This window comes from Bombina bombina, chromosome 7, assembly GCF_027579735.1.
Source record: "Bombina bombina isolate aBomBom1 chromosome 7, aBomBom1.pri, whole genome shotgun sequence".
Lineage (NCBI taxonomy): Eukaryota > Metazoa > Chordata > Amphibia > Anura > Bombinatoridae > Bombina > Bombina bombina.
Genome location: NC_069505.1, coordinates 213,967,164 through 213,985,764, shown reverse-complemented (window position 1 = coordinate 213,985,764; position 18,601 = coordinate 213,967,164). Strand labels below are relative to the sequence as shown.

At 44.3% G+C, this 18,601-nt stretch overlaps 1 protein-coding gene across 2 annotated transcripts in view; it reads left to right on the top strand.

Annotated features, from left to right (window-relative positions):
- The window catches only part of AKIP1 (A-kinase interacting protein 1), a 64,317-nt gene extending 47,681 nt beyond the window's left edge, over window positions 1-16,636 (top strand). For both annotated transcript variants that reach the window (XM_053720606.1, XM_053720604.1), the window contains exon 5: window positions 14,412-16,636. In XM_053720606.1, coding sequence (XP_053576581.1) covers window positions 14,412-14,606 — 195 coding nt within the window. In that variant the 3' untranslated portion in view covers window positions 14,607-16,636. The remainder of the gene's footprint in view (window positions 1-14,411) is intronic.
- The last annotated feature ends 1,965 nt before the right edge of the window (window positions 16,637-18,601 follow it).

Below are 18,601 nucleotides of genomic sequence, written 5' to 3'. Positions count from 1 at the left end.
AAGGACAGAAGGGAGAGATAAACCTAGAGAGAATAGGAGAGAGAGAGAGAGAGAGAGAAGGGGGAAGGAACAGAAGGGAGAGAGAGAGAAGGGGAAAGAACAGAAGGGAGATGGACACCTAGAGAGAACAGAAGAGAGAGAGAAGGGGAATGAACAGAAGGGAGACAGAAACCTAGAGAGAACAGAAGAGAGAGAGAGAAGGGGAATGAACAGAAGGGAGAGAAGGGGGAATGAACAGATGGTAGAGAGAGAGAGAGAAGGGGGAGAACAGAAGGGAGAGAGAAACCTAGAGAGAACAAGAGAGAGAGAAGAGGGAAAGAACAGAAGGGAGATAGAAACCTAGAGAGAACAGGAGAGAGAGAAAAAGAAATGAACAGAAGGGAGAGAGAGAGAGAGAGAGGGACAGAACAGAAGGGAGATAGAAACCTAGAGAGAACAGCAGAAGGGGAAAAGAACAGAAGGGAGAGCGAAATCTGGAGAGAGAGAGAGGAAAAAGGGGAAAGAACAGAGGGGAGAGAAAAACCTAGAGAGAACAGGCGAGAGAGAGAGAGGGGGGGGGGAGAACAGAAGGGAGAGATAAACCTAGAGAGAAAAGAAAGCAAAGACAGGCGCAGCCCAATTCAAGTGTAGTATTCTTTAATTCAGTGTAAGTGCACACATACAAATGGCTACTTACAAGAGGCACAAATAAAATCTGCATATAAAGGTATCTTTACATCCAAACTGTGTTATAATATAACATACAGCTATGAAACAAACTCTACGCGTTTCGTCTGAGGACGCCCAGACTTTCTCAAGAGATGAAAAATTAGAAGTTCATCTCTTGAGAAAGTCTGGGCGTCCTCAGACGAAACGCGTAGAGTTTGTTTCATAGCTGTATGTTATATTATAACACAGTTTGGATGTAAAGATACCTTTATATGCAGATTTTATTTGTGCCTCTTGTAAGTAGCCATTTGTATGTGTGCACTTACACTGAATTAAAGAATACTACACTTGAATTGGGCTGCGCCTGTCTTTGCTTTCTTTTCACAGACTACTACCTGCTGGAGGTGTTTGGAGAATACACCCCCCTTTGTCTCAGGCAGCGCTCATCACTACAGTGACACAGGAAGCAGACTTTCACTGACACCTGCAACACGCTATTACAGTGGATCTACTTCCTGCTCAACAGAGCAACCGGCTTTTTCACAGCTCACAGACTTAACCCAGGAACGTAAGCGCCCCTCTGCTTTTCAGTTTCTCTGTTTTTCTAAACCTAGAGAGAACAGGAGAGAGAGAGAGGGGGAAAGAACAGAAGGGAGAGATAAACCTAGAGAGAACAGGAGAGAGAGAAGGGGGAGAGAACAGATGGGGGAGAGAGAGAGAGAAGGGGAAAGAACAGAAGGGAGAGAGAGAGAGAGAGAGAAGGGAGAGAGAAACCTAGAGAGAACAGCAGAAGGGGGAAAGAACAGAAGGGAGAGCGAAATCTGGAGATAGAGAGAGAGAAAAGGGTAAAGAACAGAAGGTAGAGAGAAACCTAGAGAGAACAGGAGAGAGGGAGAAGAGGAAAGAACAGAAGGGAGAGAGAAACCTAGAGAGAAAAGGAGAAGGGGAAAGAACAGGAGAGAGAGAGAAGGGGAATGAACAGAAGAGAGAGAGGGAGAGAAGGGGGAATGAACATATGGGAGAGAGAAACCTAGAGAGAACAGAAGAGAGACAGAAGGGGAATGAACAGAAGGGAGAGAAAAACCTAGAGAGAACAGGAGAGAGAGAGAAGGGGAATGAACAGATGGGCGAGAGAGAGAGAAGGGGAAAGAACAGCAGGGAGAGAGAAACATAGAGAGGACAGGGGAGAGAGAGAGAAGGGGAAAAGAACAGAAGGGAGAGAGAAACCTATAGAGGACAGGAGAGAGAGAAGGGGGAAAGAACAGAAGGGAGAGAGAAACCTAGAGAGAGAGAAGGGGGAAAGAACAGAAGGGAGAGAGAAACCTAGAGAGCGAAGGGGGGATGAACAGATGGGAGAGAGAGACCTAGAGAGAACAGGAGAGAGATAGAAGGGGGAATGAACAGATGTGCGAGAGAGAGAGAAACCTAGAGAGGACAGGAGAGAGAGAAGGGGAAAAGAACAGAAGGGAGAGAGAAACCTAGAGAGAGAGAAGGGGGAAAGAACAGAAGGGAGAGAGAAACCTAGAGAGAGAGAAGGGGGAAAGAACAGAAGGGAGAGAGAAACCTAGAGAGAACAGGAGAGGGAGAAGGGGAATGAACAGAAGGGAGAAAGAGAGGGAGAGAATTGGGAATGAACATATGGGAGAGAGAAACCTAGAGAGAACAGAAGAGAGACAGAAGGGAGAGAAATCCTAGAGAGAACAGCAGAGAGAGAGAGAGAAGGGGAAAGAACAGAAGGGAGAGAGAAACCTAGAGAGGACAGGAGAGAGAGGGAAGGGGGAAAGAACAGAAGGGAGAGAGAGAGAAGGGGAAATAACAGAAGGGAGAGATAAACCGAGAGAGAGAGAAGGGGGAAAGAACAGAAGGGAGAGAGAAACCTGGAGAGAGAAACCTAGAGAGGACAGGAGAGAGAGAGAGAGAAAGGGGAAAGAACAGAAGGTAGAGAGAAACCTAGAGAGAACAGGAGAGAGAGAGAAGGGGGAAAGAACAGAAGGGAGAGAGAAAGATACAGAGAACAGGAGAGAGGGAGAAGGGGGAAAGAAAAGAAGGGAGAGAGAAACCTAGAGAGGACAGGAGAGAGAGAAGGGGGAAAGAACAGAAGGGAGAGAGAAACCTAAAGAGAACAGGAGAGGGAGGGAAGGGGGAAAGAACAGAAGGGAGTGAGAAACCTAGAGAGGACAGGAGAGAGAGGGAAGGGGGAAAGAACAGAAGGGAGAGAGAGAGAAGGGGAAATAACAGAAGGGAGAGATAAACCTAGAGAGGACAGGAGAGAGAGAGAAGGGGGAAAGAACAGAAGGGAGAGAGAAACCTGGAGAGAGAAACCTAGAGAGGACAGGAGAGAGAGAGAGAGAGAGAGAGAGAGAGAAAGGGGAAAGAACAGAAGGTAGAGAGAAACCTAGAGAGAACAGGAGAGAGAGAGAAGGGGGAAAGGACAGAAGGGAGAGATAAACCTAGAGAGAATAGGAGAGAGAGAGAGAAGGGGGAAGGAACAGAAGGGAGAGAGAGAGAGAGAAGGGGAAAGAACAGAAGGGAGATGGAAACCTAGAGAGAACAGAGGAGAGAGAGAGAAGGGTAAAGAACAGAAGGGAGAGAGAAACCTAGAGAGAACAGGAGAGAGGGAGAAGGGGGAAAGAACAGAAGGGAGAGAGAAACCTAGAGAGAACAGGAGAGGGAGAGAAGGGAGAATGAACATATGGGGGAGAGAAACCTAGAGAGAACAGAAGAGAGACAGAAGGGGAATGAACAGAAGGGAGAGAAAAACCTAGAGAGAACAGGAGAGAGAGAGAGAAGGGGAAAGACCAGAAGGGAGAGAGAAACCTAGAGAGAACAAGAGAGAGAGAGAAGGGGGAATGAACAGATGGGAGAGAGAGAGAAGGGGAAATAACAGAAGGGAGAGATAAACCTAGAGAGGACAGGAGAGAGAGAGAGAGAGAGAGAGAGAAGGGGGAAAGAACAGAAGGGAGAGAGAAACCTAGAAAGAACAAGAGAGAGAGAAGGGGGAAGGAACAGAAGGGAGACAGAGAGAAAAGGGGAAAGAACAGAAGGGAGAGAGAAACCTAGAGAGAACAGGAGAGGGAGTGAAGGGGAAAGAACAGGAGAGAGAGAGAGAGAAGGGGAATGAACAGAAGGGAGAGAGAGAGGGAGAGAAGGGGGAATGAACATATGGGAGAGAGAAACCTATAGATTACAAAAGGGAGAGAAAAACCTCGAGAGAACAGGAGAGAGAGAAGGGTAAAGAACAGAAGGGAGAGAGAAACCTAGAGAGAACAGGAGAGAGGGAGAAGGGGGAAAGAACAGAAGGGAGAGAGAAACCTAGAGAGAACAGGAGAAGGAGAGAAGGGGAAAGAACAGGAGAGAGAGAGAAGGGGAATGAACAGAAGGGAGAGAGAGGGAGAGAAGGGGGAATGAACATATGGGGGAGAGAAACCTAGAGAGAACAGAAGAGAGACAGAAGGGGAATGAACAGAAGGGAGAGAAAAACCTAGAGAGAACAGAAGGGAGAGAGAAACCTAGAGAGAACAGGAGAGAGAGAGAAGGGGGAATGAACAGATGGGAGAGAGAGAGAAGGGAGAGATAAACCTAGAGAGGACAAGAGAGAGAGAGAAGGGGGAAAGAACAGAAGGGAAAGAGAAACCTAGAAAGAACAAGAGAGAGAGAAGGGGGAAGGAACAGAAGGGAGAGAGAAACCTAGAGAGAACAGCAGAAGGGGGAAAGAACAGAAGGGAGAGAGAAACCTAGAAAGAACAAGAGAGAGGGAGTGAAGGGGAAAGAACAGGAGAGAGAGAAGGGGAATGAACAGAAGGGAGAGAGAGAGGGAGAGAAGGGGGAATGAACATATGGGAGAGAGAAACCTAGAGAGAACAGGAGAGAGAGAGAAGGGTAAAGAACAGAAGGGAGAGAGGGAGAAGGGGGAAAGAACAGAAGGGAGAGAGAAACCTAGAGAGAACAGGAGAGGGAGAGAAGGGGAAAGAACAGGAGAGAGAGAGAAGGGGAATGAACAGAAGGGAGAGAAGGGGGAATGAACATATGGGGGAGAGAAACCTAGAGAGAACAGAAGAGAGACAGAAGGGGAATGAACAGAAGGGAGAGAAAAACCTAGAGAGAACAGGAGAGAGAGAGAGAGAGAGAGAGAAGGGGAAAGAACAGAAGGGAGAGAGAAACCTAGAGAGAACAGGAGAGAGGGAGAAGGGGGAATGAACAGAAGGGAGAGAGAAACCTAGAGAGAACAGGAGAGGGAGAGAAGGGGAAAGAACAGGAGAGAGAGAGAAGGGGAATGAACAGAAGGGAGAGAGAGGGAGAGAAGGGGGAATGAACATATGGGGGAGAGAAACCTAGAGAGAACAGAAGAGAGAGAGAGAAGGGAGAGAGAAACCTAGAGAGAACAGGAGAGAGAGAGAAGGGGGAATGAACAGATGGGAGAGAGAGAGAAGGGAGAGATAAACCTAGAGAGGACAAGAGAGAGAGAGAGAGAGAGAGAGAGAGAAGGGGGAAAGAACAGAAGGGAAAGAGAAACCTAGAAAGAACAAGAGAGAGAGAAGGGGGAAGGAACAGAAGGGAGAGAGAAACCTAGAGAGAACAGCAGAAGGGGGAAAGAACAGAAGGGAGAGAGAAACCTAGAAAGAACAAGAGAGAGAGAAGGGGGAAGGAACAGAAGGGAGACAGAGAGAAAAGGGGAAAGAACAGAAGGGAGAGAGAAACCTAGAGAGAACAGGAGAGGGAGAGAAGGGGAAAGAACAGGAGAGAGAGAGAGAGAGAAGGGGAATGAACAGAAGGGAGAGAGAGAGGGAGAGAAGGGGGAATGAACATATGGGAGAGAGAAACTTAGAGAGAACAGAAGGGGAATGAACAGAAGGGAGAGAAAAACCTAGAGAGAACTGGAGAGAGAGAGAGAAGGGGAAAGAACAGAAGGGAGAGAGAAACCTAGAGAGAACAGGAGAGACAGAGAAGGGGGATTGAACAGATAAGAGAGAGAGAAGGGGGAAAGAACAGAAGGGAGAGATAAACCTAGAGAGGACAGGGGAGAGAGAGAGAAGGGGGAAAGAACAGAAGGGGGAGAGAAACCTAGAGAGGAAAGGGGAGAGAGAGAGAGAGAGAGAGAGAGAGAGAAGGGGGAAAGAACAGAAGGGAGAGAGAAACCTAGAGAGAACAGGAGAGATAGAGAAGGGGGAAAGAACAGAAGGGAGAGAGAAACCTAGAGAGAACAGCAGAAGGGGGAAAGAACAGAAGGGAGAGCGAAATCTGGAGAGAGAGAGAAAAAGGGAAAGAACAGATGGGAGAGAGAAACCTAGAGAGAACAGGAGAGAGAGAGAGAGAGAGAGAGAGAGAGAGAGAAGGGGGAAAGAACAGAAGGGAGAGAGAAACCTAGAGTGAACAGGAGAAATAGAGAAGGGGGAAAGAACAGAAGGGACAGAGAAACCTAGAGTGAACAGGAGAGATAGAGAAGGGGGAAAGAACAGAAGGGACAGAGAAACCTTGAGAGGACAGGGGAGAGAGAGAGAGAGAGAGAGAGAAGGGGGAAAGAACAGAAGGGAGAGAGAAACCTAGAGAGAACAGGAGAGATAGAGAAGGGGGAAAGAACAGAAGGGAGAGAGAAACCTAGAGAGAACAGCAGAAGGGGGAAAGAACAGAAGGGAGAGCGAAATCTGGAGAGAGAGAGAAAAAGGGAAAGAACAGATGGGAGAGAGAAACCTAGAGAGAAGAGAAGAGAGAGCAGGGGAAAGAACATATGGGGGAGAGAAACCTAGAGAGAACAGAAGGGGAATGAACAGAAGGGAGAGAAAAACCTAGAGAGAACTGGAGAGAGAGAGAGAAGGGGAAAGAACAGAAGGGAGAGAGAAACCTAGAGAGAACAGGAGAGACAGAGAAGGGGGATTGAACAGATAAGAGAGACAGAAGGGGAAATAACAGAAGGGAGAGATAAACATAGAGAGGACAGGAGAGACAGAGAGAGAGAAGGGGGAAGGAACAGAAGGGAGACAGAGAGAAGGGGGAAAGAACAGAAGGGAGAGATAAACCTAGAGAGGACAGGGGGGAGAGAGAGAGAGAGAGAGAAGGGGGAAAGAACAGAAGGGAGAGAGAAACCTAGAGAGAACAGGAGAGATAGAGAAGGGGGAAAGAACAGAAGGGAGAGAGAAACCTAGAGAGAACAGGAGAGAGAGAGAGAGAAGGGGGAAGGAACAGAAGGGAGACAGAGAGGGGGGGGAGAACAGAAGGGAGAGAGAAACCTAGAGAGGACAGGAGAGAGAGAGAAGGGGGAAGGAACAGAAGGGAGACAGAGAGAAGGGGGAAAGAACAGAAGGGAGAGAGAAACCTACAGAGGACAGGGGAGAGAGAGAGAGAAGGGGGAAGGAACAGAAGGGAGACAGAGAGGGGGGGGAGAACAGAAGGGAGAGAGAAACCTAGAGAGGACAGGGGAGAGAGAGAAGGGGAAAGAACAGAAGGGAGAGAGAAACCTAGAGAGAACAGGAGAGATAGAGAAGGGGGAAAGAACAGAAGGGAGAGAGAAACCTAGAGAGAACAGCAGAAGGGGGAAAGAACAGAAGGGAGAGCGAAATCTGGAGAGAGAGAGAGAGAAAAAGGGAAAGAACAGATGGGAGAGAGAAACCTAGAGAGAACAGAAGAGAGAGCAGGGGAAAGAACAGAAGGGAGAGAGAAACCTAGAGAGAACAGGGGAGAGAGAGAGAGAGAGAGAGAAAGAACAGAAGGGAGAGAGAAACCTAGAGAGAACAGGAGAGAGAGAGAGAAGGGGGAAGGAACAGAAGGGAGACAGAGAGAAAAGGGGAAAGAACAGAAGGGAGAGAGAAACCTAGAGAGAACAGGAGAGGGAGTGAAGGGGAAAGAACAGGAGAGAGAGAGAGAGAAGGGGAATGAACAGAAGGGAGAGAGAGAGGGAGAGAAGGGGGAATGAACATATGGGAGAGAGAAACCTATAGATTACAAAAGGGAGAGAAAAACCTAGAGAGAACAGGAGAGAGAGAAGGGTAAAGAACAGAAGGGAGAGAGAAACCTAGAGAGAACAGGAGAGAGGGAGAAGGGGGAAAGAACAGAAGGGAGAGAGAAACCTAGAGAGAACAGGAGAGGGAGAGAAGGGGAAAGAACAGGAGAGAGAGAGAAGGGGAATGAACAGAATGGAGAGAGAGGGAGAGAGGGGGAATGAACATATGGGGGAGAGAAACCTAGAGTGAACAGAAGAGAGACAGAAGGGGAATGAACAGAAGGGAGAGAAAAACCTAGAGAGAACAGAAGGGAGAGAGAAACCTAGAGAGAACAGGAGAGAGAGAGAAGGGGGAATGAACAGATGGGAGAGAGAGAGAAGGGAGAGATAAACCTAGAGAGGACAAGAGAGAGAGAGAAGGGGGAAAGAACAGAAGGGAAAGAGAAACCTAGAAAGAACAAGAGAGAGAGAAGGGGGAAGGAACAGAAGGGAGAGAGAAACCTAGAGAGAACAGCAGAAGGGGGAAAGAACAGAAGGGAGAGAGAAACCTAGAAAGAACAAGAGAGAGGGAGTGAAGGGGAAAGAACAGGAGAGAGAGAGAGAAGGGGAATGAACAGAAGGGAGAGAGAGAGGGAGAGAAGGGGGAATGAACATATGGGAGAGAGAAACCTAGAGATTACAGAAGGGAGAGAAAAACCTAGAGAGAACAGGAGAGAGAGAGAAGGGTAAAGAACAGAAGGGAGAGAGGGAGAAGGGGGAAAGAACAGAAGGGAGAGAGAAACCTAGAGAGAACAGGAGAGGGAGAGAAGGGGAAAGAACAGGAGAGAGAGAGAAGGGGAATGAACAGAAGGGAGAGAATGGGGAATGAACATATGGGGGAGAGAAACCTAGAGAGAACAGAAGAGAGACAGAAGGGGAATGAACAGAAGGGAGAGAAAAACCTAGAGAGAACAGGAGAGGGAGAGAAGGGGAATGAACAGAAGGGAGAGAGAGGGAGAGAAGGGGGAATGAACATATGGGGGAGAGAAACCTAGAGAGAACAGAAGAGAGAGAGAGAAGGGGAAAGAACAGAAGGGAGAGAGAAACCTAGAGAGAACAGGAGAGAGAGAGAAGGGGGAATGAACAGATGGGAGAGAGAGAGAAGGGAGAGATAAACCTAGAGAGGACAAGAGAGAGAGAGAGAGAGAGAGAGAAGGGGGAAAGAACAGAAGGGAAAGAGAAACCTAGAAAGAACAAGAGAGAGAGAAGGGGGAAGGAACAGAAGGGAGAGAGAAACCTAGAGAGAACAGCAGAAGGGGGAAAGAACAGAAGGGAGAGAGAAACCTAGAAAGAACAAGAGAGAGAGAAGGGGGAAGGAACAGAAGGGAGACAGAGAGAAAAGGGGAAAGAACAGAAGGGAGAGAGAGACCTAGAGAGAACAGGAGAGGGAGAGAAGGGGAAAGAACAGGAGAGAGAGAGAGAATGGGAATGAACAGAAGGGAGAGAGAGGGAGAGAAGGGGGAATGAACATATGGGAGAGAGAAACCTAGAGAGAACAGAAGGGGAATGAACAGAAGGGAGAGAAAAACCTAGAGAGAACTGGAGAGAGAGAGAGAAGGGGAAAGAACAGAAGGGAGAGAGAAACCTAGAGAGAACAGGAGAGACAGAGAAGGGGGATTGAACAGATAAGAGAGAGAGAAGGGGGAGAGAAACCTAGAGAGGACAGGGGAGAGAGAGAGAGAGAGAAGGGGGAAAGAACAGAAGGGGGAGAGAAACCTAGAGAGGAAAGGGGAGAGAGAGAGAGAGAGAGAGAGAGAGAGAAGGGGGAAAGAACAGAAGGGAGAGAGAAACCTAGAGAGAACAGGAGAGATAGAGAAGGGGGAAAGAACAGAAGGGAGAGAGAAACCTAGAGAGAACAGCAGAAGGGGGAAAGAACAGAAGGGAGAGCGAAATCTGGAGAGAGAGAGAAATAGGGAAAGAACAGATGGGAGAGAGAAACCTAGAGAGAACAGGAGAGAGAGAGAAGGGGGAAAGAACAGAAGGGAGAGAGAAACCTAGAGTGAACAGGAGAGATAGAGAAGGGGGAAAGAACAGAAGGGACAGAGAAACCTAGAGTGAACAGGAGAGATAGAGAAGGGGGAAAGAACAGAAGGGACAGAGAAACCTTGAGAGGACAGGGGAGAGAGAGAGAGAGAAGGGGGAAAGAACAGAAGGGAGAGAGAAACCTAGAGAGAACAGGAGAGATAGAGAAGGGGGAAAGAACAGAAGGGAGAGAGAAACCTAGAGAGAACAGCAGAAGGGGGAAAGAACAGAAGGGAGAGCGAAATCTGGAGAGAGAGAGAAAAAGGGAAAGAACAGATGGGAGAGAGAAACCTAGAGAGAAGAGAAGAGAGAGCAGGGGAAAGAACATATGGGGGAGAGAAACCTAGAGAGAACAGAAGGGGAATGAACAGAAGGGAGAGAAAAACCTAGAGAGAACTGGAGAGAGAGAGAGAAGGGGAAAGAACAGAAGGGAGAGAGAAACCTAGAGAGAACAGGAGAGACAGAGAAGGGGGATTGAACAGATAAGAGAGACAGAAGGGGAAATAACAGAAGGGAGAGATAAACATAGAGAGGACAGGAGAGACAGAGAGAGAGAAGGGGGAAGGAACAGAAGGGAGACAGAGAGAAGGGGGAAAGAACAGAAGGGAGAGAGAAACCTAGAGAGGACAGGGGAGAGAGAGAGAGAGAGAGAGAGAGAGAGAGAGAGAGAGAGAGAGAGAGAAGGGGGAAAGAACAGAAGGGAGAGAGAAACCTAGAGAGAACAGGAGAGAGAGAGAGAGAGAGAGAAGGGGGAAGGAACAGAAGGGAGACAGAGAGGGGGGGGGGAGAACAGAAGGGAGAGAGAAACCTAGAGAGGACAGGAGAGAGAGAGAAGGGGGAAGGAACAGAAGGGAGACAGAGAGAAGGGGGAAAGAACAGAAGGGAGAGAGAAACCTACAGAGGACAGGGGAGAGAGAGAGAGAGAGAGAGATAGAGAGAGAGAGAGGGGGGAGAGAACAGAAGGGAGAAAGAAATCTAGAGAGAACAGGAGAGATAGAGAAGGGGGAAAGAACAGAAGGGAGAGAGAAACCTAGAGAGAACAGGAGAGAGAGAGAGAGAAGGGGGAAGGAACAGAAGGGAGACAGAGAGGGGGGGGGGAGAACAGAAGGGAGAGAGAAACCTAGAGAGGACAGGGGAGAGAGAGAAGGGGAAAGAACAGAAGGGAGAGAGAAACCTAGAGAGAACAGGAGAGATAGAGAAGGGGGAAAGAACAGAAGGGAGAGAGAAACCTAGAGAGAACAGCAGAAGGGGGAAAGAACAGAAGGGAGAGCGAAATCTGGAGAGAGAGAGAGAGAAAAAGGGAAAGAACAGATGGGAGAGAGAAACCTAGAGAGAACAGAAGAGAGAGCAGGGGAAAGAACAGAAGGGAGAGAGAAACCTAAAGAGAACAGGGGAGAGAGAGAGAGAGAGAGAGAGAGAAAGAACAGAAGGGAGAGAGAAACCTAGAGAGAACAGGAGAGAGAGAGAGAAGGGGGAAGGAACAGAAGGGAGACAGAGAGAAGGGGGGAAAGAACAGAAGGGAGAGAGAAACCTAGAGAGAACAGCAGAAGGGGGAAAGAACAGAAGGGAGAGTGAAATCTGGAGAGAGAGAGAGAGAGAGAGAAAAGGGGAAAGAACAGAAGGGAGAGAGAAACCTAGAGAGAACAGGAGAGAGAGAGAGAAGGGGAAAGAACAGAAGGGAGAGAGAAACCTAGAGAGAACAGGAGAGAGAGAGAGAAGGGGGAAAGAACAGAAGGGAGAGAGAAGCCTAGAGAGAACAGTAGAGAGGGAGAAGGGGAGAGAACAGAAGGGAGAGAGGAACAAGAGAGAGAGAGAGAGAAGGGGGGGGGAAAGAACAGAAGGGAGAGAGAATCCTAGAGAGAACAGGAGAGAGAGAGAGAGAGAGAGAGAGAAGGGGGAAAGAATAGAAGGGAGAGAGAAACCTAGAGAGAACAGGAGAGAGAGAAGAGGGAGAGAACAGAGGAAGGGAGAGAGTGGGGGAGAAGAGAGGGAGGGAGAGAGCACAGAGGACTGTTAGAAACATATTAATAACACTTTCCCAACAGATGACAATCTAAAATAAGGTTTTACGGATATTGCAGTTTAGCTGAGCTCTCACTATTCACATGAAAAACACATTATTGCCCAATCCACACTCATTGCATTCATTTAGGGTTGGCTAATAAAATAGTACATTATAATCAGGCAAACTTATTACATAGACCAGAAGTTGACTTTACCAAAACACAAGGTCAAGGGGAACACAAAATTTAATAAATATTAATGGTGTGACAATAAAATGAACAGGGCATAGAACATTGTTTAGCCTTTAGTGTTGTGTTTTTTAATTGGCTAAATAAATAAGATCTGCATCTGAATAAGCACGTTACCTTCAGTCTGGGTTTGAGAGTATAGCCTCGTGCTGGGCAGATCAGTGATTTGTGATCAGGTTTCTCTAAAATATTAACGTCTCAGACTTGGGTTCGGCCTTAACTGTTCCAATACTGCGACCCCTCACCTGTCCACACACAACTTCCACATGCCTCAATGTGGCTCACGGCGCTCAGCCCATATGAAGAAAGGGGGACAGAAGCCTAGAAACCGCACTAAGCAACTGAATCGTAGGCTCGCCCCAGGACTGTCTGCAGCTTAATCTAAAGTAAGACTTTAAGATGAATAAGGTGTAAATAGCCTCCTGCACTATTTCTATTTCATGCAGCAGGAACAGTAAAAAAGTTATTTTAAAATTAATATTGTTTCTGGTCACTTTGAAATGGCTGTCAAGCTCCGCCCACTGATGACATCACAATCTGGGCTGCATTAAAGGCTTCACTAGTTACAAAAGACTCACTAACTGGATTAAACAGACTATCAATGCTATTCAGCACCATCAGTGGGCGGAGCTTGGCAGCCATTCCAAAGTGACTAGAAAAATAACTTTTTTTACTGTTCCTGCTGCATGATATAGAAATGGTGCAGGAGGATATTTGCAGCTTAATCTAAAGTAAGACGTTAAGATGACTAAGGTGTAGACTGTCCCTTTAAAATAAAATTAACCACAAAAAAGTGAATAAATACAGGCTCCTACTGTGGGTTTCAAAGGTTGCATGTGCGCTCTCATAGATGTTAATTTGGTATATTCTGGTCAACTTTTTCCAGATATACTGCATCACTTTCAAGTGATTTAGCAGTTAGGTTTCATGTCCCTTTAAAGGGATACTGAAGCCAAATTTTTTCTTTCGTGATTCAGATAGAGCTTGCAATTTTAAGCAACTTTCTAATTTACTCCTATTAATTATTCTTCGTTGTCTTGCTATCTTTATTTAAAAAGCAGGAATGTAAAACTTACCAGCCAGGCCATTTTATGTTCAGCACCCTGAATAGTGCTTGCTTTATTGGTGGCTACATTTAAGAAGCTTAGATACCAGGCAATCACAGAGATAAAGTGTGTATTATTATAACTGTGTTGGTTATGCAAAACTGGGGAATGGATAATAAAGGGATTATCTTTCTTTTTAAACAACAAAAAATTCTGGTGTTGACTGTTCCTTTAACAACTCTCCTGCCATATATTGCCCAAGACACATACAGTACCTGCTCCTGAGCCTACCTCACTATACTCTCATGAAAAGGGGCAACAATACTTAGAGAAAGAGGTTTTTAATGGAAGAAATCATTGAACATTTTTGAAATGAAACAATATATATCATGAGTTTAGCTTTTAACTTCCGTGTCCCGTTAATGAAAACCAGAAGACTGATATTGTATCAAGGCTGCGCGATATAAGACGTGAGACACTCAGTGTAAAACAAGACATTAGTGCATTCTTTTGGGATGAACAGGACTTTCTCTGGCGCTGTTGAGAAGTTTATATTTACCCTTCATAGTCTGATATTTGCATCAGTTAAATAAAAAGATCAGCATGATTTTCCCCTAATTTACTAGAATTGCCAATAATTACACATTCACAGCTACTGCCTCAGCAATTCAAATTATTCATGGGACAGGAAAACCAAAGTTAAACTTGAATAGATTGGAAATAGCAGGAAATTTTAAACACCTCTCCAATGTTTAAAATACCACTGTGTGTTATCAATTTAGCTTAGTTCTCTTGGTATCCCTTATTAAAGAGTAATCCTACGTGAGCTCAGGAGCGTGCACGTTTCTTTAGCCATCTGGCAGCAATGTGTGCCACAATGTTTATAACAATGTTACACATGGTTACAAATACTACTGACATAGAATGCCAAATACATGTGCACACTCATTAGCTTCTATTAGCCTACTTAGGTTTACAACAGAGTATACAAAGAGGAAAAAAAGCAAATTTGATCATATACATAAAGTTCAAATCTGACTCGTGAACTTTTCATTTTGACCTTGCTTTACCTTTAATCTAGCTATATAGCTTTATTCCTAGTTGGCTCCTCTATTAATTGTGACAAGAAGTTATCCCTGAGAACATTTAAAAAGCTCTCTCCCTTAGCTGAATTACTAGTTTCATTGGCCCAGTTTAATATCATCGTCCTCTTCTGCAACTAAGAGCTCCAGCTCCCTCATTTTACCCGTCAGGCTTCTTGCATTTGCTATCATACATTTCATTTTCATGTGCTTTCTGCTGCTACTGGGTGCAATTTCCTCCAAACTTTCTAAAACATTTCCTAAGTGTACCTTTCTGTCATCCCTTCCTTGAGATATTCTAGGTGTGACCCATTCATAGACTGATCTATCTTTTCAATTATGCTTGGACTGACACTATATAATATAAATCCTTATTTTTTTTATGCAGAGCTGCTCCACTGGTCACCTTTGGGATACAGATCACCACCAGCCTATAAAGGGGCAAAGGGAACCTCACAATGTTTGTATTGAAGTTGCCCCTGGCACTTATAGTATCTCAGCAGGTTTACAAAAGTCTCAGCGACAAACGCAAGTGGTGAATATCACACCAGGACAAAGCGTTGATTTAACCTTCAGTCTGTAATTCAATATCACCAATACTGTAACAACAGCCATAATGTTGTATTTCATTGGTTTTGGTTTTGACGTTCTCTGACATGTGCTGGGTTTATATTTCCTACCCAGTTCCACCAAAGACTTTACTGATGTGTCTGAGATGACCATAATGATATAGTTCTATTTATTATTAAGCAAGAAAAATAATCATAAACCATTGTATTTATATTTACTTTGCCTTATTGAGCTAATATGCACTTTATTTAAATGTTCCTGTGTATTTCTTCTGGGTTAAAGAAACAGCACAACATTCTCTCTTTCTGTAGCGCTTGTGCTCACTGTTCTCCTGTATAATGTCTCAAATAAGGCTATATAGATATTTTAAGCTTTCATTATTTGTTTAATGATTTTGTCTGTGCTGCAGTGTGACATGACTGGGGACGACTGCTGTTACTGTGTCATAAACCCAGTGTCTGCCAGAGAGAACTGTAATGCATTCTAACACTATCAGTTAAAGGGACAGTCTACTCCAGAATTTGTATTGTTTGAAGAAAAAAAATCCTTTTATTACCCATTTCCATTATCCAGTTTTGCATAACCAACACAGTTTTATATTAATATACTTTTTACCTCTGTGATTACCTTGTATCTAAGCCTCTGCAGACTGCCCCTTATCTCAGTTCCTTTGACAAAGTTGCATTTTAGACAGTCAGTGCTGACTTATAAATAACTCCATGGGAGTGAGCACAATGTTATCTCTATGGCACACATGAACTAGCTTAACTAGGTTTAGCTTTCAACAAAGAATACCAAAAGAACAAAGTAAATTTGATGATAAAGTTTAATTTTGACTAGACTGTCCCTTTAAGGGGTTTAAACATTAATATTTTTTACAGGTTTTTTTTTTTTTTTTTCTTTACAAACACACTAGTGCTGAAAAGAACATCAAACTCAAATGAAAATTTACATGAGCAGGCACGCTGTTTAAATACAGGGGCACAAGGCATACATACATAGGTTTGGTCCATGCACTATAAAACCTATCACCTAAGCAGCTATAACTTTTGCCAGAAGCATTTTTTCTAATTTGTGTACATTTGTTTTATATTCCTTTAAAGCCGGAGATTATAGAATGTCAGGGTGTTGCTTTAAGGGACGCTCAAATCAAAATTAAACTTTAAAGGGACACTGAACCCAAATTTTTTCTTTCGTGATTCAGATAGAGCATGCAATTTTAAGCAACTTTCTAATTTACTCTTATTATCAATTTTTCGTTGTTCTCTTGCTATCTTTGTTTGAAAAAGTAGGCATCTAAGCTTTTTTTTTTTGTTTTGTTTAGGACTCTGGACAGCACTTTTTTATGGTGGATGAATTTATCCACCAATCAGCAAGAACAACCCAGGTTGTTCACCAAAAATGGGCCGGCATCTAAACTTACATTCTTGCATTTCAAATAAAGATACCAAGAGAATGAAGAAAATTTGATAATAGGAGAAAATGTCATGCTCTATCTGAATCACGAAAGAAAAAATGTGGGTTCAGTGTCCCTTTAATGATTCAGATAGATCACACAATTCTAAAAAACCTTTCCAATTTACTTCCATTAACAAAATGTGCAGTCTTTTTATAATTACTCTTTCTGAGTCACCAGCTCCTACTGAGCATGTGCAGGAATTCACAGAATATACGTATATGCATTTGTGATTGGTTGATGGCTGTCACATGATGCAGTGGGAGTGAAAATTAGACGTAATTTTGAAATGAGTCAGAAACAAATATACTTAATAAAAGTTCAGACTAAGTGCTATTACATTGTCTTCTTATCATGCATTTGTTGTTTATGTAAATCTACTGTGTCCAAACCAAGCCCTTTATTTGAAGGTCTTGCCAGATATACAGGCACATTTCTTATTAATGTAATGCACACTAGGTGGCAGATTTATGATCTTTAAAACTGATACTAAACAGAAATGAATTTTACCTTTTTCTGAGTTACAGCTTTTTTTTACTTCTTTCACTCATATTTTATAATAAAGCTTTTTTATATTTTTATCTGAACTCCATATTCTCTGTTTATTTCATACACTTCAAATGAAAATGCATTTTGCTGTACAAAGGCCACTACATATGTTCAGATGTATTACATGCTCGTGACCTGCAATCAGGGACTGCCATTAGCTTAGAAAAGGTTTAGTGCCAGTCATCTCCTTGACACACGAGCATCCCTGCAGGTAACCCACATGAAAGGCTAAATGTAATGAAATACAGCATGTGGCCAAGATGAATTTTCTATTTTCTGCCTGGGCTGAGTCTGTACTGAAATACCAATCAGTGAGATTGTTGTGTTCTTTATAGCTGGAGCTCCGAAATGTTCTGTGGTGTTTCAAGAGCTTTTTTTTTTTAGCTATAACCATTTACAAGAAAATGTACAAAGGTGTTTTTACAGTTTCTAGGCTCACCTACATATATAGGTGACTGTAACTTATCAAAGGCCGAGTAAGTTACAAATAGAGAATTGGCCAAACAAGCTAGAAGACCTCTACAGAGGGAGTAAGATAACTTACTGGGACATGAAACTCTAAATATTTCTCTCATGATTTAAGTAGAACATACCATTTGAAACAACTTTCCCGTTTACTTCTATTACTTCTAATTTTGCTTCTGTGAGGGTGAGGGGAGGTGTGTGGAACTCAGTATGCAGGAATGGAAAACCAAAACAAAGAAAGTCTTTTCTAGAACAAACTTTACTGAAGAAATGTAAGGTAAATCAATTTGAGGTCATAATCCAACCTGATAAAAATCAAATAGTCTTTTACAACGAAACAGGAATCAGACAGAAGGAACCTTCTTAGGCAATAATTCAGTACAGATTGATGTACTGAGTAGCCTTTTATAGGAACTCGCACACCTGCGCCTTCCAGGTGGGAGCTCCTGCAATTAGTCACTGGCCCTTTAAATCTAGGCAGCATGGGGGGGGGGCGGAGCCTGGAGCTCAAGAGAGATGGTGGGGAAATAGAGGAGCTCCGCTAACCACTGCTTATATAACTAATTGCAGAGGGCAAATATCTGAAAGCATCTATACCAAAAGCTTCATGGAGTGATTTTGACACTAGCGGTGATAGCCAAGAGGGTATTTGAGAGGAGGGGAGGACTGATAACCCGCTAAAGCAAAGTTGAAAAGACGGAGCTAGCCGCCATCTTGACCATGCGGTTTATGATCTGACGGAGCCGACAGTTCACAGCACACTGGCATGTCTCTGCAGCGAAAACAAAACTTGACAGCGCAATAGGGAACCGGATCCCAGAGAGACATACAAACAAGTAAGCAATCTTATGCAGGGGGAATAACGGTGGGAACAAGAGGTGAAGGGAGGAATCCCCATCTCCCCCAAACAAAGATTAAAAGCGAGAGAAGTGCATACAGAGTAGGCTCCGAGTCAAGGCTGCACAATTAGGAGAGCACTGAGATAGTCAGACGGTTTAGCAAAACAAACTAAAACAGCCTAAAAGTATGGGAATACGTAGCAACTAAAAAGTGATGTCTGCAGGCCCAATGCTCATTTGACCATACAGAGTAACATAAATGCACAATCAGAAAGACACCGGGTAACCTACTAGATGAAACTATACTCAATGCTCACTATTTAGCTGGACATGACGAAGGGCTGAGCTGTCTGCAACACATATACACATAGCAAGCTGTGAAGCAGACGACTAGCGACGCCATACCTAAATAGCACAAAGAGGCTTCCCTATTGGGGGGACAAGAAGCATAATAACACAGTAATGAATGCAATGTGAGCCTTATTGCCGATAAGCTGGATACCTCAAGATCCAAATACATATCACTGTTGAGCATCACTGGCTGCTGAAATGTCCACATGAATATGTAAATATTAACAGAAAGAGAAAATAAAAGTCTATGCATGAGATGAAAAAGTGAGAATTTGAATATCTTTATCTGCAACAGGGTCTAACACAAGCAACTGATTTCTGACTGACAATGTTTAACTTTTGTTTTGC